Below are 20,657 nucleotides of genomic sequence, written 5' to 3' on the forward strand. Positions count from 1 at the left end.
TCCATATATAGAGTCGCTAGCAAGACGCACAGCACTTACTTCTGAGGTAAAGCATGTGACTACCGCGAAGGGACCAAATATCCATCATGGATCTCTTCTCTGAATATGCACATGCTAGGATCCACCCCCGAGAATACAGTAGGTTCAATGTAGAAACCTTTCGGAGTTTCCTGTCTTCTGTTTTACATCGTAGACTTCGTTCCAACAATGGCGGGCTTTCCTCCCATCTCCAGGCGCATGCCCTCTGCTTTCCCAATGTCAACGTATGACAAGATCCGTTCATACTGACGTTGCATAATCTGAGGACCTTAGAATGTATCTTCAGAGAACGGGTTGCCGAGTTTGACATCGAGGACTTGTTTGCGAAATGCCGTCATGAATTCGGCGGAGATCTTTTCATGGACTAGAATCCTTGATGTTGCAGTGCAGATTTGACCTTGGTTTGATATGATCCCTAGATGGGCCCACTTTTCCGCTAGAGATATATCTGCGTCAAAAACGTCTATTGTCGACGGTAGAGTTATATATATTATATCCATTTCCCGCATATAATTGATGTATATACGTAAGGAAGCACTTGATAGGCCCCGATGATGCATGTTGAGGGGGAGGGGGTTCTGGGGTTGGAGGATTCAATAGTGTGTGTTCTAGACGGTCTACGGTTTACTCTAGATGCGGAGGGAACTGAGGGAACTGAATAGTTCCGAACAGTTTCATATAGATTGATCGAATCGAACTCTAACGACTATTTACATCAAACCTAAACCAAAGACACTCATCAAAATTCCTTATTCCTCCCTTCGCAGCCATCCACGTCCATTGACACCAATCGATCAGGTCAAGAAAGATATCACCGCAGTCGGTTCCAATATATCTATCGTAGTTGCACACGTTCCCCGCCCAATACTCGATTTTAACCGTTGGTAGCCACTTGACATGGTAGACTTCTCCCCGAAAGTTTCTATTAACATTGTTGCTGCAGAACTCCTGGCTACCCCAGTAAGAATCGCCACGATTCGAGATTGCGCCGTCGCAGTAGCAATATTTGTTAGAATACCATTGGTTACAGTTCAAACTGGCACCAGTGCCTTGTCGCTTTTCGAGGGAGGTGAAATTCCCGGGGTAGTTCTTCATTTCGGCCACTGTGCGAGATTTATTAGCTTCGGGTGCGGCCCACGACGTCTGCTTAGCAGAACAAGCAATAGACAACTCACGCCACTTTGAATCTTTCAATTCAATGAAGTCAGACGTGATAGTGTAAGGCTCGCCATCTTCAGTGACACCTGTGCCAATGACAGTTCCAGTGATGGGTTCGATTGCATCCGCCTTAGGGGTGGGGGTAGCAGAAGAGACGCCGCCAAGCGTAAACGCAACGAAGAGGAGATTAAGAAGCTTCATAATGTAGCAAAAGCGAGGGAAGACCAGAAGAACTGTTCTCTATGGTTAGTCGCCTTGCTTGTGAGTGACAAATTGAGAGAAAATTCACTGTTCTTATAGTACGAACGTACAGTATGGCAAGCAATAAAGATATTGGCGAGGAAATACAGGGGTGTGGATCCATCCCAGGTCAATTGTCATATGTCTCGCCTATTACTTGGGAAGAAAGGTGCACGAAGGCTTGGGTACACCTGCGCAAAGATTATCTAGGTTGTTGACTGTGTCGAGTGTCGATGTATACTCTGGTCCCCGTGCCTTCTCCTTGCCTTGTAGCGTCCGCTAGTAGATCTTCTCTACTTGGTCCATCCTTCCCAGGCCCGCCAAGTGCCTAACGGAACGTAAAAGGCCGCAGCAGGTTGCAGAAGCAGAAACCAAGCCTATCAATTGGGCCAATCTAACCGCACCAACATCCCACCTAGGTAGGTAGACTACTGGCTTCACGTGACTAGGATTCCTACCTAATAGCAGAGGCAAACAGGCAAAAGCAAAGCTGTCGGCATGAGCAAATAGTACACCTCACTGCCTTTTTGCACGCAAGGCGGAATTCGGCACGTGTCGGGTTAGATTGATTCGCTGTCTGTCTAGCCATAAGACGGCACATACGAGGCAGTCGCCATGGCAAAAGCTGGGGAGCAGAGAAAGGGCGCAGAGCGACAGGTCGCCTGTTTTCCCAATGTATATTGAGACATAGTCGACAAGATTGCAGACTTCTTGAGCAATGGCTCGCCCTTAAAGACGTTTTTATTTTTTTATTATTATAGGGATCTATTGTGCGTAAATGTTTAGGTCGTCCATAGAGTAGATACTGTATATGTCTGACTAGAGTGATACCAGTGCTACTAATCCTGCAACCAGTATAGGATGCTTACTGGCAGATGAAATAGCGCATTCAATTTTATGAACAGTGTGTTGGACAATTTTATATTGATAAAGGTTAAAAGAGCGCTTAAAACAAGTAATCAGACCTAGATAATTCTGTATTGACTACAGCACATTGCATCATAGCAAGCGCAATAGATTGCATGATTGAAGGACAAGGTAGCCTTACAGTAGAAACCCGTATTAGTTAACTGCCTTTTGCATTTCCTAGCGTACCAGATAAGCTAGTTCGTATGCATAATAAGGCAGCAAAGCAACAAGTCTTGAAATCAAGGCATAGTTCTGGTGAAATTGGGAGATCATGGCTGTAGGCTGAAGCTTGGTGGTATGCCCCAGGCACAACCAGGATATCCAGAGATAGGCGCATCTGCACCTTAAGTGATGCAGGCAGGCACGATACGCCTGGTCTGCGATGTGCTCTTATGCTTCTTCTCTGCTGTCTACGATTCGATTGGCGTGCTGGAACCAGACGCCTTCTTGAGCCTGTCGATTTCAGGTTGAAGGATGCCTGCACGGCTCAGGCCCTCGTATAGCGCCCAAGCTGCTAGGGTCTTTGCATCACGCGCGCCTTCCCTCCACAGCTCCTCGTAGTCTGTGACCTTGAGTGTGATCATCTCACCTTGCATCCGCTTACCAGTGAGTTGTCCCTGAAGATCCACGATTCTCTGTCGATCCATCTCCTGGCTGATGTTAGTAAGTGATATACCATCCTAGGAACACACTGACCTTCTCCCATAGGTATATCGGAATGAACTCATCTGATCCACCAGCACTGGGATACATGGCGGGCTGCAATTCGTCCTGGACTTTCGAGTTCTTCAGAGCGAGACCGGTCAGGTCGATCAGCTCCTCAGCGCGAATCTTGATGCCAGTTTCTTCATCGATTTCGTCCGCAGCCTTCCCACGGAAACCCACCTCTCCGTCCAACATTCCCGCCGGAATCTCCAAGAACCGAAGACTGCCCGCTGGAATTCGGGGCTGTTCGGTCATAATGACATATCGCTCGTCCTTCGTACCCTCAGGACGTAAGACCATCAATACTGCGACGCTTCCGCCTCGCAAGAACGCAATACCTGGCAGATCTGTTTTGCTGTTCTGAATCTCAGCGTATAGCTTGATAAAACCAATTCTGTTCCCGAACCAGTCTACCGACTGAATAGTGATGGATTGCAGGGAGTATGGATCGAGGTTATGCACATGCTTTGGATCGGCTTGGGCCTCCAGGTTCGTCCGCAAGGTGGATTTCCAGTTCTTGAAGGGAGCCCAATTCTGAAGTTGCTCTTCCTTGATGTCCCTTGTTAAAGTCACTTCCACGGAGTCCCCGAACCCTTCATCTTTGTGAAGCTTAAAGACCGACATAGTGGGCTCTCTGATCATCGTGAAGAGGCTCGTAGCTGCGAATTGGATCCAGGGTGAGGGGAGCAGAGTGAGAATAACGAAGTGCAAGATACGTCAGGTTCAGTGTACCTTTAAATCCTGAAGAAAGATGAAAGCACGGCCAAAAGGTGTTTGCTGCCTACGGTCTGAAAGGCTGAAAGCGCTTAGCTAGACAGACACCAAGGCGCAGCAGAGAGGTGACTGGGGTCTTTACAGAGACCTCAGCTTCTACGTGTTCGTCTGACACCATGCACAGGATCTGCATGCATCCCAATTGCTGCCTGATCAAGCCACTGGGCGTGGTAAAGGTCCACTCGATCCGTACTCGAAGCCACAGCTCGACGGGGATTTGTACCGCTCGTTCAAACTCGATTTCGTTGCAGCGTAGAGCCCTATTGAGCTGGTCCCCGATTTTTCCAAAACTACCTCCTGAAGCACTGCTCATCATAGCGTATCGCACCCTCGTTTCCTCTCATAGCGGAGACGTTTCCAAGATTCTCCAAGCAGGTCTCTGGCCAGCCTTGTGGTGCTCGTGCAGGATGTCGACCGTTCGCTGCACGTCAGATTCGATACGAGCAGGGTAAGCGGAAGAACGGCAATTCCGTCGTTCGGCCCAGATCCATGTCTGCTTTAGAGAGATAGCAAAACTAAGGAGGACAAATTCTTATGGCGCTGTGCATCTTAAAGGCTTCCAATCAAGATATAAAGCCTTGAGCCACGTTCCAGCAAGACGTATCAGTTATATAAATTCTACAATAGACCCTACGAATAGCGGGTAGGCCGACCCCTCCACAACACTAAGAATTTGCCTAGCCCTGCAGTCTCGCGTAGAATTACAAGGTTGACACTAAGAAGTAAGAAAGAGGCGGGAGCTAAATTAGTGAGAACGTAAGAGGTCGGCCTGCTATTGGCAGTCTATAGAACTTGAGGGTCGACAACACTTCATCGCTTTGGAAGGGCCAAACACCCAAGGAATGCAGCTTATGTCTTTGGGGGCGGCTTCTCGATGACGAGCAATCTTTGTCTTTGTTAGCTATATTTCATTCGAGTTCGACCGCTTCTGCACTGTGCAACGTCCATCAGGACCCAAAAATCCCGTTTTAAACCCCCCATTTTGCTCCCCTTGATTTTTGATCGAAGTCGAATACACAGCTCTGTCATCAAACATTATTCTCTCATCGTTGAGCACAACAGCCAACATGGTCTGCAACGAATGTCGTGATATGCTCCAGTCGCAGAAAGGCCGAACCTGGAAAGGAACCTATGATTTGAGATACAGACTTGATGTAACAGTGATTACTCTTGAGCAGCGGTCTGCCGGTTGCGTAATCTGCAGATCCCTCTGTGAGGGGTTGAAAGAGCATCTCAAGAACACAGCAAGTAGCGGCTCTGGCCGTCGAGACTCATCACCGGCGGCGCCACAAGCAGATACATCAACTGATTGCCAGAGTCTTGCAGCCATCTCTAAACGTTCTTTGGAGATCGCAGCATCCCTTTACTTTCACCAGGATAATTTTGGTACCAAGGGAAAGGAGGAAACGGCCAAGCATCTTTACCGACTAGATGTTGTTTTGCAGGAACCTTCCAAGGACAGAGAGCAAGTACATAGCTCTGGTTCTGTTCAAGTGAAGCGTACCTTCTTTCTTGAGAATCCGAGTAAGAGTCGCCCCGAATGTACCCTTCCCTTTGCTGATATATTGTATCCAGAAACTGAAGTCGCCGGCTTGATATCAAGCGCTTCACCCCGTACCTCGTCAAAAGAGGTTTTTGATACCATTATGGGATGGATGCAGCAGTGCAAGTGCACCGTCGATGGACCACCGACGTTCTATCCCGCTCGTCTTATCAGCCTGAAGGCCCTGAAGGGCGAATTTAGATCATTCGAGGCAAGTCGGGAAGCAACGAGCGCCCGACCGGACGTGCAGGTCAAGCTCGTGGACACAAAGGGGTGGTTGTTGAAGAATCGTACGAAGTCGCCATCTGCACCTCGAGAAAACGACAAATATGTGACTCTGTCACATTGCTGGGGTTCCGGCGCCGTTAAGCCAGAACATCGGTTGACATATCTCACCGAACAAGGCCTCCGTCGAGGAATCTCTGTTGACAAGTTGCCCAAAACGTTTCAGGAAGCGATCTTCTTTGCAGCTCTCATCAAAGGTGTTGGTTACATCTGGATTGATTCCTTGTGCATCCGGCAAAAGCCAGAGGGTGAAGAAGAAGGAGCAGAAGTTGCTGCTGCCCAGCGCGACTGGTTACATCAATCAGCAGATATGGACTTGGTATACAGCGCGACCTACCTCAACATATCTGCCACCGCCTCGGATAGTAGTGCCGGAGGGCTTTTCAGAAACCGCGATCCTGCCATGCTCAAAGCGGAATCCGTGATGCTCAATATTGAAGGCCTTCCAGGTGTTTACATACCCGACACCGAGAAGATGTCGACGAATGCCATTGGCTCTGTGGAAGTAAGAGCCCGAGATACTGGGAAAGATCCCAACCTCTACCGGCGCGAGTGTACCGTCCTTGATCCCACCTTCTGGACAGACAGAGTGGACAAGGCTCCGGTCAACAAGAGAGGATGGGTTGTTCAGGAGAGAATCCTGTCTCCAAGGGTATTGCACTTCTGCGAGGACCAGGTAGCGTGGGAATGTCTAGGTTCAAATGGCTGCAAGGGCTTTGACTTTGCTGAAGGACAACCGCTTGGTCTGTCAAACTTCCAGCTCACTGAACGCGGCATCGTGGAAGCCCTACGACTCAAAGCCGTCCATTTCGAACACAGCCTGTCGAGGCCACAGGAGTCTCAATCGCCAATAGATCAGAGCAATGACAACGCAGTACACTCATCCAGCGCCCAAGAGCGAGCGCTCAAAGAGTGGGCTCGTATCATCGAGACGTATTCCAAGACGTCCCTGACGAACCCAGAAGACAAATTGATCGCCCTCTCTGGTATGGCAAAGAACATGTTTAAGGAAATATACAGCGGGCAAAGAAGCACAGGAAGTCAGTATGTTGCCGGCTTATGGGGTATTCGCCTCGAAAGTCAATTGTTGTGGTATGTAGAACCCCTGTTCGACCCGATCAAAAATACTTTCTCGAATCCAGCTCGCTCGCCGGAAGAGTGGAGCACGAGAGGGTCGAAGAAGTACCGTTCTCCTTCCTTTTCGTGGGCTGCTATCGACAATCCCGATCGCGGCATTGTGTACGGCGACACCACCCTCCGAAAGTTGTTCATAGAGGTCGAAGAGAATGGAGTGACCTTGAAAACCGACCCGAAGAGCGCATTTGGTCTTCTCCATGACGCGTCCATCACGCTGCGCTGCAAGCTTCGCAAAGCCATCATCCAGAAGCAGAAGACTGGAACAGCCCGCTATATCTGGCATTTAGATCATCGCGATGAAGCAAACGCGGATCTTGATGAAGAACCACATACCAATGTCTACCTAGACTGTTTTGAACGCGACGAAAAGGCTTGTGTCAATCCACATGGTAGGAGGAAAAAGAAGGTCTACGTAGTCCCTGCTGCCATCAACCACGGTGGTGAGATGGTATGTCTTATTCTGCGACTGGTCGATACTGAACAGGCTCTCTACCGACGGGTTGGTCTTACGAAGTTGAGTCCTTTCATGGACAAATTGGCAATGCAGGGAGAACAGGGAGCACAGGGCGCGAAACACAAAATTCTCCAAGTCCTTGATGGGGACATCAAGGAGCCGCACAAAGGCTACGAAGGAGGCATGCATAGGATACATCTCATTTAAGACTGCAATTCCTACGTAGAATGTTGCAGATTCATCGATAGTAGGCACAGGCTCTGCAACACAACATACTGCTTGCTATTTGCGATTTTTATTAAAGTTCTTTAGTAGGTTTCTTATCAGTATAGGAGATAAATGTAGGGAAGTACTAGTTTGAAAGTTCTACCTAATTTCGCACCAACTTTACTACCTGGTCAGCAGATGATACATTTGTAGTTGTTCCCCTAGCATCATTCTGTAAATCAAACTCCTGATGATTGTTTCTGCCTATTTATGCCGCGCTCGGCGACAGTTGGCTGGCGACCTGAGAACTAGTGGAGGATACATCGAACTCTTGAGAAGTTAGTCGTTGATACTAAGGTGCGTCGAAAGCTACACCCATCTCTCGTGAGCCTAGGCCTGGCTGAGTCGCTGCTGTTCTGAAGCTGAAGCCTGGTAAGTCGACAGCAACAATGTGAAATGTTTTATTGCCGCTTTGCGTTGGAGGCTTAATAGCCTGGGATCACTGGAGGCAAGTAGACGACCAACCATGGGATAGGAGGAGCGGGATTGCCGCGTTCGCTGGACCGCTGGTGATGGGCAATAGTCGTGCACTTTTCGAAGGGCTAAGCTGATAACGTCCTGGTTAACCGTTGTGTAGAAGCGCCCAGGCAGAGTGCTGTTCAGGAAATCCAAAACTGAGTCCCGCTTGACCTGATCTATGTCCCACAACGGCTGCATTGCAACCTGCGACGAGTAGCCATAGTTGGCGAATGAACAAACCCTTCTCATGATGGAACAAGTAGAAGGCTGGATCTGTGGAGTTGTAATTCTCCCTGTGTTTTCAACTCCAGCTGCTCTGGCAAAAGATCTAACGAGATATACATCACTCTCTCTACGACTGCGCCAGTACTCATAACAATACATCCTAATCCACACGATGCTCGTCCGTGATCAGTAGAGAGTGGTTTGTAATTGTTCTTTATGATTACACCGTTTAGTTTCGAAATCTAGGAGTTTAACTTGAGCCAATGGCTTCTAATCACTGCTAAGTAGGCGCCAAGGTATTACTGGGCTGGCTATCTGGGCAGATCGATCGACCTTAACGCACTTAACGGCCATGGGGCATAGGTATGGACTCGGATGTTTCAATGACCATCGTAACAGGGAAGCTGTAGGGCGAATAAGTCTTTTGGGATGTTCTTTGGCGCTGGAAACATTGAGCATTGGTGACAAAGCGCTGAGCAAGTAACGGTCTGCATTAAGAAACCCTTAAACCTGGAGCAATGATATTTTGTGGGGCTGATGACCCGCTAATGCAACGATGACCTTGCATTCGCGCCTAGTGTCATCGAGCCTCACCATGGCATCCGGGCCGAGCCACCTTAACGATCATGTCAAGATTCCCGTCGAGATACAGAAGCATTTGATTCGTCGTTGAGAGGCTCGGTACCGGCCATTTCTTGACACTATGGGGGAAAGATGACCATCTGGGCCACGAGCTCGGTCAGAAGATGCCACTGCAATGTCATCATTGCCGTACTCAGGCCAGCAACCAAACATATACAGTACGAAGCTGATATAGGTCTGCTCAAAGCCGTAGTATTAAACAAGAGTAATAACCACCAGCAGATAGTGTTGCTACAGTTCTATCTGTTCGAACCTTTGACCCTCCCCACTGCCATCACTATGTCAACCACCAATGTCTTGATCACTGGAGTCAACCGAGGTCTGACTTCTCGTCTCACAGGTCCTCGCAAGCGCTAACTCTACCTTAGGCGTTGGCCTCGCTCTCCTTCAGACCTACCTAGCCCGGCCGAACCACATTGTCATCGGGAGCGTCCGCGAGGTCGCCGCCGCCAAGTCCAAGGGACTTGAAGATATTCCAGTTGCCTCTGGTTCCAAACTCATCCTGATCAAGATCGAGTTGGCCTCCTTTATTGACCCCGCCCAAGCCATCAACGAGCTTGAGAAGCAGGGCATTATGAAGTTGGACATTGTCATCGCCAACGCCGCTGTTTCTGTCAAGGCGGTGCTTCCAGCGGCCGAGGGTGATGCCGAAGAATTTGCCAACATACTTGCCATCAACACCGTGGGGCCAGTCGCTCTGTTTGCAGCGACGAAGCCGCTGCTCGATCGTGCGGAGAAGCCCAAGTGGGTGTCTGTAAGCTCGTCGGTAGCGTCTCTTGCGAACCACGAGGCGTCATTCGCATACCTGGGAGGACGTCCCATGGGCTTTGGTTACGGCGCGTCTAAGGCGGCGTTGAACCATCTCACCCTTAATATTCATTCGGAGAACCCAAACCTGACTGCAATTGCGCTGGATCCAGGGTAAGCTGTTCTTAGAGCGCCATGAAAGTGTGATGACTGACGACTTTGACAGATTCCTTGATACCGATATGGGCAACGCTGGAGCCAAGGCTTTTGGCATGGAAAAGCCGCCACACCATGTCGGTGACAATGTCAAGGCGATTGTGAAGCTTGTGAGTAGCTCCGCACGACATTCACTAGATGCTCAGTGCTAACATGTGGCTTCAGGTCGATGCTGCGACAAGAGAGACGCATTCCGGAAAGTTCTTGAATTTCGAGGGCCAAGAGGTACCGTGGTAGAAGAAAGTCATTCTAGTGACTTTCGGATTTCGATAGACCTTTTTCAAAATTCATTGCTCATATTCAATCTTCTCAGTTGCTCTACCTGTTCCGATAACGGATTGGCGCCGTGGGACAGAAAAAGCTTTACCGCTATAGGACATGTGTTGTTGACCGCCATGGACAAGGTAGATCTACCTTGCTTGTCCACAGCATTGACATCGACACCATACTCGAGCAGCCAAAGGATCGCCTCCATGTGATGTTCCTCATACGCCGCATGAAGTGCAGTTCGCCCTTCATTGTCGCGCTCGTTGATTGGGAAGCCATACTGAGCAAGGAGCTTCAACGTAGCCACGTCGTTGCCTCTAGCAGCTGTGTGGATCAGAGTCTCGTTCCTGTTGTTGGAGAAGACTGGATTGGCACGAGGGACAACAGAATGCCGAAAGGCCATGGCAGCTAGCCTGACGGCCTCGGGAGTCTCGAGATTATGGGTCGACGCCGACGGCATCAAGCTGGCCGGGTGCAGGAGATCCAAAGACGGAGAGACATACGCACACGACCCTACTAGAGTAGAAGTGCTTTCCTCCCATGACGGAAACCCTCCACCCAATATCGCGAGGTCGGATCCGGGAAACGGTGGCAAAGAGCCAATGGAATTCAAGTCCATTGTTCCATCAGACAGAAGAAGTCCTGGGTAATCCGGAAGCCCGGCTTGCGTCTCAGTATGGGCTGCTAGGGTTTGCTCAAGAGCCGACTGCTTCTCAAGAGCTTTCTTCTCTGGCGACAGGGTCAGAACAGTACTCATAGAGAAACCTCATAATTGTAACCCACGGCGGCGTCTTCTCTGCGCCAAGCGATTCTGGGTTCTCCTCCGGCTATCGTTCACGTGCACACTCTGTCCTGAGGTAGAAGTTGCCATCTTGTGGCCTTCTTTCGGAGATGTACCAGCTGGCCAATGATGATACCGTGTAGGTTGCACGGGAGGGGTGGGACCAACGAACGGGACAGATATGTTGGCAGTTTATCTGCAGGTATAAATTCCTCTGGTATCGGCCTGATGATTTCTAAGCATATCGCCGACACTAAGGTTGGCACCCACTAGGCGCACAGGCGATCTGTATAAACTACCTAGCTATAAGCTTAGCTATTGATGATATTTTATATAATATTATAGGTATCTTTGATACGCCTCGAGCGCATATTGTTGATCAAAGAGCTATGGAAGTTTTACGGGACGCTGACTTGGAGAACAAGCTGGAGGAGGTTGCTAGCACCAGTATATAGTAAGATCACACTACTTGATAGGAGGAGATTGTGCAAGCTTCGGGAATACCTGTCATTGGTCCAGATGATGCGATGCGGTATTACGAGTAGGACTTCCCCACAAGTTCCGTGCGCTTAGTCCTGGACTAGTAGAAAGGTGGTCCCGTACTTTGAAATTTCACTCTCCGCTTGCTCTAACATCCAAGACTTTGGCTTCATTACTTCATGCTCTCTGTCGGAAAGATCTTACTGTGTATGTGGGGATTTTGTAGATCCGCGGAGAAGTTGTCTCTCCAAGCCGTGTCCAGTCAAAATGTCTCGTATAAATATATGCTAAACCACATACCCCAAATTATATCAACAGCAACGAAATCTGTGCCCCCTATTCTCGTGTTCAGGGCTCTCAAGCCACCAGCACCATGAGGTTGACCACATATTTTGCGTGTTTTTTCTGCCTACTCTTTTCGACTACAGGCTTCCCTCAAGCCTACGATAGGCATCTGTTTATCCACGCCAGACGCGAGCGCCCCTCCAAGATATTGTGACCTGGGATGAATCATCGATTCTCGTTAATGGGGAGAGGATACTCATTTTTTCGGGAGAGTTCCATCCCTTCCGTTTACCTTCACCTGGACTGTGGCTGGATGTCTTCCAGAAGATCAAATCTATGGGTTTCTCAGCTGTGTCGTTCTACCTCATGTGGGGCTTGCTTGAGGGGGAGCCTGGCGTGTTCAGGGCAGAGGGAGTTCTGGCAATCGAGGAATTTTTCAACGCAGCCCAACAAGCAGGGTTATATCTTGTAGCACGGCCTGGGCCGTACATCAATGCTGAAGTGTCTGGCGGTGGCTTCCCTGGCTGGCTGCAACGAACAACAGCACAGTTACGCTCTACGGATGCTGGCTATGCCGATGCTGCAAAGCACTACGTGACGGAAGCTGCGAAACTCATCGTGGACGCTCAGATTACAAACGGTGGGCCGGTGATTCTAGTGCAACCGGAAAACGAATATACATTGTGCAAGGCTGGTGGTCCTCTCATCCCGACGTTTGCTACGAATGGTCCCGGGGCGGCCATTGCATGTTTGGAGCCTGAGTACATGGCCCTCATCGAGCAAGCATATCGGGATGCCGGTATTGTAGTTCCATTGATCAGTAACGATGGGGTCCCATTCGGCAACTGGCGACCAGACAGCGGTCTTGGTTCCGCCGACATTTATGGCTACGATTTCTACCCAGTTGGGTGGTCTACCGATCCTCCTTGTATGTGATTAATGACCTCACGGAAGATGCGCATCTGATTATTGATTTTAGGTTCCCAAGACTGGGCAGCCCACGGGCCTATTCCACTCAACGACGCCTACGTCCTCATCGGTAAACTTAATTACACTACAAGTCCTCATGAAATTGTAGAGTTTCAGGGTGGCGCCCCGGACGCGTGGTAAGTCTATTCTCCATGTCTGATAGCAATGTGTACTTACAAGGAAGGGGTGGCGTTGGACTTGATGAATGCGCGGCAATGATCGGGCCAGAATTCCAGCGTGTGTTTTACAAGAAAAACTATGCTCTCCACACTACCTACATGAACCTCTACATGGTAAGTAGAGTGACTTGTGATTCTTTTGACTTCAGCTTAACAGTTTTTAGATATATGGTGGCACGAACTGGGGAAATATGGGTCATCCGCTAGGTTACACGTCGTACGATGGCGGGGCGGCCATCAAGGAAGACCGCACAATTACACGCGAGAAATTCTCTGAAGTGAAGCTGCAGGCAAACTTCTTGCGTGTCTCCCCAGCATTTCTTACCGCTAAACCACTCCCTGATTCATCGACGGTCTACACAACAAACTCTACGTTAACGACCACTCCAGTACAAGGAGAGAAGACAACGTTCTACATTCTCCGCCATACCGACTACTTTAGCACCAACAACACTGAATATCAATTTCGAGTGTCCACAAGCCTGGGCGATATTGTAATCCCCCAGCTAGGTGGTCAATTGGCAATCAACGGTCGCGACTCGAAAATCCACGTGACCGACTACGATGTGGGTGATATCAACCTCCTCTACTCGACGGCAGAGATTCTCTCCTGGCAAGAAACGCCGAGCAAGACCATTCTGTTACTCTACGGAGCGGAGGGTGAGACACATGAGTTCGCATTCCCACTTAGCGTTGGTCAACTTGGCAGCGCCGAAGGGGTGGCCTACCGTCAGATTGGAGACTCGCATGTTGTCCAGTGGACAGTTGGGCGGGACCGCAAGATTCTCAGATTCGGAAGCACTCTTGAAGTTCATCTACTCTGGCGTAACGATGCTTATAATTATTGGATCCTGGACCTCCCTGCAGGTGACCACCTTGGCTTGAAGACATCTGCAGCTCGACTCAATCCTCAGAATAACGCATCCTATGTTATTGTAAAAGCCGGATATCTTTTGCGCGAGGCTTCCATTGAAGGATCGACGCTGCGATTGACTGGCGATATCAACGCTACAACGACATTCGAGATCGTATCCGCACCGGAAGGACGTTATGATCTCCTTGTTTTCAACAATGCACACTATCAACTGGAAGAATGCGAAACTACGGGACTTCTCGCAGCTGATGTGCCGTTTATATCCCCCGAAATAACGATTCCGAATCTCGAATCTCAAAACTGGTGGTATAAAGACTCCCTTCCGGAAATGCAATCTGCGTACGACGACGACCAGTGGACAGCATGTACTCACACGGCGTCTAATAACCCAAAAAACCTATCCACACCCACATCGCTTTATGCTAGCGACTATGGTTATCATGGTGGCTCTTTGATCTATCGCGGGCAATTTACGGCTAATGGGCAAGAAAATGAGCTCTCGGTCCATACACAAGGAGGTCTTGCTTTCGGCCACTCGATCTGGCTCAATTCAACTTTCTTGGGATCATGGCCTGGAAATGCCACTGCTCAAGATTATAATCATTCTCTTGTGATAGGTGGGAAAGTTCAGCAAGGGGAGAAATATATCATCACTGTTGTGATAGATCACATGGGCCTTGATGCAAATTTCCTAGCAGACGCAGATGCAATGAAGGCTCCTCGAGGCATTCTGGACTATTCTCTAGCAGGTCACGACCAGAAGGATGTCGTTTGGAAGTTGACAGGAAACTTTGGAGGGGAGCAGTACTACGACAAGAGCAGAGGACCACTGAACGAAGGTGCGACGTACACGGAGCGCTATGGACTTCATCTCCCTGGAGCGCCCATGACGGAATGGACGCAGGGATCGCCAATGAAAGGCATCAGCGAAGCTGGTATTGGACTTTTTGCGACAACGTTCGACCTGAATCTTTCAGAGGGCTACGATGTACCATTGAGTATCCAAATTGACACAGATGGCTTTCCTTCAAATACCACCAACTTCCGCGCACAGATTTTTGTCAACGGGTTCCAGTTTGGCAAGTATGGTACGTATTCTTCCCTCCAAGCCTTTTCCTGCGCCTTACTCAACAATGATGTCTTCCATGTATCAAAACCGAGGATTGCATGTACTAACTAGCATATAGTGAGCAACATTGGCCCACAGTTCAAATTCCCGATTCCGGAGGGTATTATGAACCATCACGGCGAGAACTATCTTGCCATTACCCTTTGGGCGCTGGATGGAAATGGAGCAAGGTTTACGAAAGTTAGTCTTAGTTACGAGACAGTTGTTCAAAGCGCATATAAGAAACCCGAGTTGGTATCCGCTTCCAAGTATCAACCCCGTGAAAATATCTATTAAGATATGCAGAGGCATTAAGGTTAGTGTCTTAACTATGATAGCTGTGGTCAGGAAGATGTACATATATGCAAACATGCTCATAGATCACAAATCTACGTATTAATTTCTGATATCTACTATACTGGAGCTGTATTGTAGCATTGAACTTTTGCACGTTGAGAATTAATGCTTCCTAATTTGGACGTGATAATTCCGCATTTTGGATGCGATAATTCGTCTTGGTGTTTGTTTACCTCCCCCCTCAAGACTATTTTGATTGAAATATATCGTTACTATTGATTATTTATACGTTTTCAGTTACTATTTATAATGCTTGAAGGGCGAGGATGACCGTCTTTGACTGATACTACAGATCCAGTAACCATTCGGCGACTATAACGCAATCTAGTGTTAGAACCATGGGTTGACCAAGGCCTCAATATTGAGGAGGTTAGGGGGGAAGCTATAATCCGGCTATTCAGCCACCTTCCTCATCAATCAATCAACTTCTCTCCGGGAAGATTCTCCACGCTTTTAGAAAACATCATGCCTAAGGTCGCTATAATCACAGGTGGAAATGGCATCACTGGTTCTTCCATCCTCCAGTACCTCTTCAAAAATGTTCCAGCCTCGCAGTGGAGCCAGATCATCGTTACAACACGGTCTTCTTCAAAACAATAGCTCATGATGAAAGAATCATTACCTTCATTGCCCTCAATCTAGCTACCAATCTACAGCATAAAATTGAAAGATGTGGCTAATTTGCAGTGGTGTCACTCCCTGCTTTTTCTCTTCCTATGTCCACAAGGACGACTTCAAGGAATTGAATGCTGTAAACGAAAACCTTTTTCTAATTTCCCTATATGTTCTCATCGACGTAGTTCCTGGAGTATTGAACTACACTCTTCAGACTGGTGCAATGTACTACAATGTCCATATTGCTCCAGTGCCTTCACTAGCGCTAGAATTTATATTGTCTACAAGACGATTATCTGAAACCCCGCCAGCATATTAAGTGGTGGACATGGAATGTTGTCAGACCTGAGGCTATCATCTGGCACACCTCGAAGCCGAATGGCATGCACTCGGCTCTGAATGTTGCTCTTTACTTTGATCCGTGCAAGGATCGGGGGGAAGAGGCTCGAATGCCCACCGATTAATTGTATTGGGAAGGATATGATAGCCTATCCGATCCAAGACTCATCACAAACCTGACCATCTGGGCCGCGAAGGTTAGAAGGCAGCCAACCAAGCTTTCAACGTCACCGACGGCGACTATTTTAAATGGATGTATATGTGGTCACGAATCGTGGCCTACGTAGGTGCCTCGGTAATGTCCAGCCAGACGTTTTCGAGGCCGCAGCCAACAGAGAGAGAAGTACAGCTTGATGTAAGTTCGGTGAGGTGGGTAGCAAACAAGCAGGAGGAATGTAATCGTGTGTGTGATAGAAACTATAAACGTAACTTGGAAAGCTGAAACGTGAGCCTTTCACAACTGGGTTTTCCAGCGGACGTTGTCGGCAAGTCTAAGTATGATGAAACATAGATCCTTTAGATGGCCGGGTCGCCTTGATTCTTTCGAACCAGTTACAGAGTCATTCGACGACTTTGTCAAGCTTTAGCAGATCCCGCCCCTTCGATAGACGCGTTCAAAGGACAGTTCTCTATAGTACAACATCTTTGGGCTTCCCTGTATTTTGGACAGTAAAGGTATTACTTGGAAGTAGTAGTCAATGAGACATATCAAACTCTATCATTATTGTGCATCTATTTAGCAGTAAACTTCTAGAGCAAAGCATAGAAGCTATGTCTATGCTGAAGCAGTGGAGGTTCCTTCATTATCATTATTAAGTTTCTTTGCCCTGAGCTCATATGCATCCTTGTTCTTCAAACCCGTTGCCTTTCCCCGTCGGAACACGAAGAAAGCGATAGCACCAATAAGACCTAATCCACCGACGATGGCACCAACAGCTATGCCAGCCTTGGCACCTGTTGATAGACCACCACCAGAGGATCCCTTACCAGATTCGGCTGGTACTCCTGAAGTTGATGAAGCACCTGAACTGCTACCTGTGGCTGATGCGCTAGGCGATGCGGAGGGGGTAGGTTCGATGAATTCTTCCGAAGTGACATTGAAGCATGGGACCTGAGTTGTAAAGTCCTTTGCTTGGACGAAAGTCTATAGCGAAAGTCAGACACAAATGTATGCCGCACAAGTCCACAGAGCTCTACTTACTACGTCGGCACAGGCAAAGAAAGATTGATTCTTTCCGTCGTTTTCGCCCTCGAACTCAGCCCAATATTCCATCTGAATGGTAGCGTTGTCGCCCGTAGTCTTTCCCTCTATTTGATTGAGTTTGTAACATTGATGCCCAGGGTCAATCTCCGAAACATTGCCAGTAATGGCCTCGAAGTCTTCCTGCTTGGTAGGATCTGTGTTCAAAAGTTAACAAGGTTAGCGTTTAGGATAATCCCAGTAAATCGATACTCAGATGTTTCAATTACCAAGAGAAGTTTACATACTATTCGAGAACGAGATGCGAAACGCGACCTTGTAGGCTTCATCGGCGATGCTGAGAGCCACAGAACCTTGAGTCAGAGGGAACTGAGTCCTGTTAGACACACCTTCAGGGCTACCACAAGGACCGATATTGTCGTCAGCAGCGTCCCAGGGACGGTCAGCAGGCCAGAGGAAGGCCACTGGTCCCATAGATTTACCCTCCTCTCCTTCGCCATGAGTTTGCCCCTGTCCAATGGAGAAGAGCAAGGCCAACGACGCCAACAGAGAGAGATGCATGATTCGAGCGTGGAAAGAGATGTTGAGATGTGATCAACAACGTCGAATGGTCAAGGAACTCAGGAGTGCTCACAGTTGAAAGTGTGGCGGAAGAAGCGCTGGATGAAGCGCTATATGCTGTAGAATCGCAAACACTATATGTGAACGAAAGCGGGGCTACCGATATTCATCATGTGAGTTTTAACAACAGAATGCCGAGCAGATTCGTCTGGCTAGTCGGGACAGGGCGACCGGCGTACTGCCAAGTCATCATGTCGATTGGACAGGACCTCCTGTGTGGGTAGATTGGAGGTGCAAGTAAGCGGCTGGTTGGCTGAGGGGAACGAACTGCCTTCCTCTCTGAAGGAAAACCGGCAGATAGAGGGGCGAGGGACCAAGTCCATTCGACAAGCAATAGTTTAAAACCCTTGCAGGTCTCCACGACATTGGAACATACGATGCGACCTACGAGTCGCACAGCAGCAACGAGCAAAAAAGCCAGGGTCTGGATCAGGCAATTAAGTTATCTGATGGCGCTAGTGATGCAACTAAGCGTTGGTTGTATTTCATGGCAACGCTGTCTAACCATATATAGAGATAGTCCGTCCTGCTTGTAGTCTGCCCAGCCAATAGTCCCTCGTGTTCCGAGTTACTGGTTATCTGATCAAAAACCTGATCATGCACGTTCTCTTGAAAACGGACCTAAAGATGGTTTAGCTTTGCTTCGCTTAGAGTTGATGGCCCATCTAATCTTATCAATCAATTCCCGTCCATCTGATAAAATTTTGCTCGCCCGAGTATCGGTGAAGCCATTCACCAACCGCTGTTCGCGCCACCCGTATGCTCGCAAGACCTAATTCATGATCGAGTCAAGTTGGAAGTGCCCTACATGGCCCCTGACTTGTACGAAAAGGGTCGGCGAGACCGCGTGCAGTTACAGTAGTTATGCCCAGCCTGCATGACCTGCATGGCTTGCATGGTTGGTGGAGTGTAGTACTATGAGTATAGTGCATCTACCGTTCCCCATAGGGTGATTGCCCTGTTGGCCAGGGTGGTATTGTTTAATTTCCAGCTACTTTCGAAAAGCTACAAAATGTCGCCCAGCCCGCCCTCGACATAGCAATCTTCTTTCCATCACTACCACAGCTTCGTTTGCATTTGCTACCGCTCTTTACACATCTAATTGCAAATCCTACACAATGGTTGCCTATCGCTTCATCTTCACCGGCTTTGCTGCTGTCGCCACTGTCGTGGCCTCTCCGTCCGCGGAAGACCACTTCTTTTCTAACCTTCTGAAGCGCCAGGAACCTGGCACTCCAGCCTACAACTGCCACGATAATTGCGGTATGAGACGTTCCCATTCTTTTCCAAACAGTCCACTCATATAGTCAGGTCTTGCTATCACGCTCTCTCGACAGGACGGCAGCTGTGAGAACAATCGCTTCCTAAGTGCCTACGGCAACTGCATTCAATGCTCTGGTCCAGACAACTACAACATCTGGCGCTACTATGGAGGAACATTGACTACGGCGGGTGGAAAATGCAACCTTCCAACGGAGCCACTCAAGGGACCTCAGCCAGATGTCCCACCGGCAGGCAGCAGTGGCCCACCCGGGGGTTCCTCCTCGTCTGCTGCTCCCAGCAACCCTCAACCCACCTCCCAGCCCCCAGCGGAGAACCCTAGGTCCTCATCCGCACAGGCACCTGAACCTGCACCGACTTCTGGTTCCGCAGTCCAGTCTTCTGCTGGAGCAACTGTGGCTCCCACCTCGGGTGCACCACAGAGCACTGGAGCCGTGCCTCAGAGCTCCGGGTCGGCGCCATCTGCATCCGCATCAGGAAGCTACCCATCAGGCACTGGTTCTCCCACTGAGTCGCCGGTTGAGTATCCCATTTCCTCCGCCCACTCTTCAAGCCCACCCTATGCCACCACACCTGCCATCACTATTACTGGCACTGGTGTCCCTCACCCAACCAGCAATGGGACGGCCACCTACACTGTCGTATGTTTCTCCATTAATGATATTTTAACCTGCAATACTGACCATTATCTTCCTACAGTCTTCCCCCCCGGAGCAGTCTGTTAACGCAGCTGCTGGATTGGAGGTGTCTGGCATGTTCGGTGCCGTTATCCTGGGCATGATGTATGGCCTCGGAAACTAATGCTCTAAGAATTGGCAACGAGACCATGCATAACCAGGACATTTGAGAAACATGGAAAGGTGGTTCTTTCGAATACCTTGTATATCACTTTACTTCTTCCAACTATATATTTAATACCAAACTAAATCTCTGCACAAGGATCAGTAACTGAATACGAATCTTATTGCCCACGCAGCGATCATATATTACAGAATTGGTTTCTTGGTACAGAGAACAAAGAATGTGTCTTCCATTGATCATTGTACGCGAGATTGGAGGCTTCTGGCATCATGACAATTTACTAACGGCCTAATCAACACGTAGGCTGACACTGCTAGCTTCTGATGACATTTCTCACATGGTGGGTCTGCAAATCTTCTCCGTTCATTTGCAGACATCCGATCATGCTACAGCTCCCAAGCAGCATAAATCTTAATGAAGATCCAAACACTCGCAGATTTTTGATAAAAGAGCTAGAAGCTTTAGTATTTACGTTGCTCCTGGAATAAACCTCGGCACTGACATGTTTGCAACCTTGCGGTGGAATCCCAACAATTGGTTGAACCAGACCTGGCAAATATTTAGTTTCTTTGGTGAGCCTATACGGCCATTGGAACAGAGTAGAGGTCTTCCTTAGAGACCGTAGAGTTGCTGTTAGTAGTAAAAACGATAGAGAACTGGATGGTCGTTACTAAAAGAGCTGGTGGATTGAACGTTTCG

At 48.7% G+C, this 20,657-nt stretch overlaps 7 protein-coding genes across 7 annotated transcripts; 3 read left to right on the forward strand and 4 right to left on the reverse strand.

Moving 5' to 3' along the window:
* Positions 1 to 738: 738 nt before the first annotated feature.
* BU24DRAFT_482392 (uncharacterized protein) lies at positions 739 to 1,398 on the reverse strand (the record flags this gene model as incomplete). Its single annotated transcript, XM_033533237.1, has 1 exon — positions 739 to 1,398. The coding sequence occupies one exon, from the start codon at positions 1,396 to 1,398 to the stop codon at positions 739 to 741; it is 660 nt and encodes a 219-aa protein (XP_033383201.1).
* Positions 1,399 to 2,756: 1,358 nt separating this feature from the next.
* Positions 2,757 to 3,675, reverse strand: BU24DRAFT_349263 (NUDIX family hydrolase; the record flags this gene model as incomplete). Its single annotated transcript, XM_033523597.1, has 2 exons — positions 2,757 to 2,996; positions 3,043 to 3,675. The coding sequence occupies 2 exons, from the start codon at positions 3,673 to 3,675 to the stop codon at positions 2,757 to 2,759; spliced, it is 873 nt and encodes a 290-aa protein (XP_033383202.1).
* A 1,112-nt stretch (positions 3,676 to 4,787) lies between these two features.
* BU24DRAFT_493373 (HET-domain-containing protein) lies at positions 4,788 to 7,451 on the forward strand (the record flags this gene model as incomplete). The annotated part of the gene is made up of 2 exons (XM_033533959.1): positions 4,788 to 5,349; positions 5,401 to 7,451. The coding sequence occupies exons 1-2, from the start codon at positions 4,893 to 4,895 to the stop codon at positions 7,449 to 7,451; spliced, it is 2,508 nt and encodes an 835-aa protein (XP_033383203.1). The 5' UTR covers positions 4,788 to 4,892.
* Positions 7,452 to 7,803: 352 nt separating this feature from the next.
* BU24DRAFT_482395 (uncharacterized protein) lies at positions 7,804 to 8,651 on the reverse strand (the record flags this gene model as incomplete). Its single annotated transcript, XM_033533238.1, has 2 exons — positions 7,977 to 8,651; positions 7,804 to 7,944 (listed from the first exon to the last, which is right to left on the reverse strand). Exons 1-2 carry the CDS (start codon positions 8,352 to 8,354, stop codon positions 7,804 to 7,806), a joined length of 519 nt encoding a protein of 172 aa, XP_033383204.1. The 5' UTR covers positions 8,355 to 8,651.
* Positions 8,652 to 9,116: 465 nt separating this feature from the next.
* Positions 9,117 to 10,037, forward strand: BU24DRAFT_463608 (NAD(P)-binding protein; the record flags this gene model as incomplete). The annotated part of the gene is made up of 4 exons (XM_033532141.1): positions 9,117 to 9,156; positions 9,206 to 9,758; positions 9,811 to 9,910; positions 9,966 to 10,037. 4 exons carry the CDS (start codon positions 9,117 to 9,119, stop codon positions 10,035 to 10,037), a joined length of 765 nt encoding a protein of 254 aa, XP_033383205.1.
* Positions 10,038 to 16,754: 6,717 nt separating this feature from the next.
* Positions 16,755 to 17,939, reverse strand: BU24DRAFT_423773 (uncharacterized protein). The gene is made up of 3 exons (XM_033528341.1): positions 17,543 to 17,939; positions 17,256 to 17,452; positions 16,755 to 17,198 (listed from the first exon to the last, which is right to left on the reverse strand). The coding sequence occupies exons 1-3, from the start codon at positions 17,814 to 17,816 to the stop codon at positions 16,830 to 16,832; spliced, it is 840 nt and encodes a 279-aa protein (XP_033383206.1). The 5' UTR covers positions 17,817 to 17,939; the 3' UTR covers positions 16,755 to 16,829.
* Positions 17,940 to 18,779: 840 nt separating this feature from the next.
* On the forward strand, positions 18,780 to 19,958 carry BU24DRAFT_451802 (uncharacterized protein; the record flags this gene model as incomplete). Its single annotated transcript, XM_033531144.1, has 3 exons — positions 18,780 to 19,139; positions 19,188 to 19,798; positions 19,857 to 19,958. The coding sequence occupies exons 1-3, from the start codon at positions 18,995 to 18,997 to the stop codon at positions 19,956 to 19,958; spliced, it is 858 nt and encodes a 285-aa protein (XP_033383207.1). The 5' UTR covers positions 18,780 to 18,994.
* Positions 19,959 to 20,657: the final 699 nt, after the last annotated feature.

Source organism: Aaosphaeria arxii (assembly GCF_010015735.1).
Source record: "Aaosphaeria arxii CBS 175.79 unplaced genomic scaffold BU24scaffold_5, whole genome shotgun sequence".
NCBI lineage: Eukaryota > Fungi > Ascomycota > Dothideomycetes > Pleosporales > Aaosphaeria > Aaosphaeria arxii.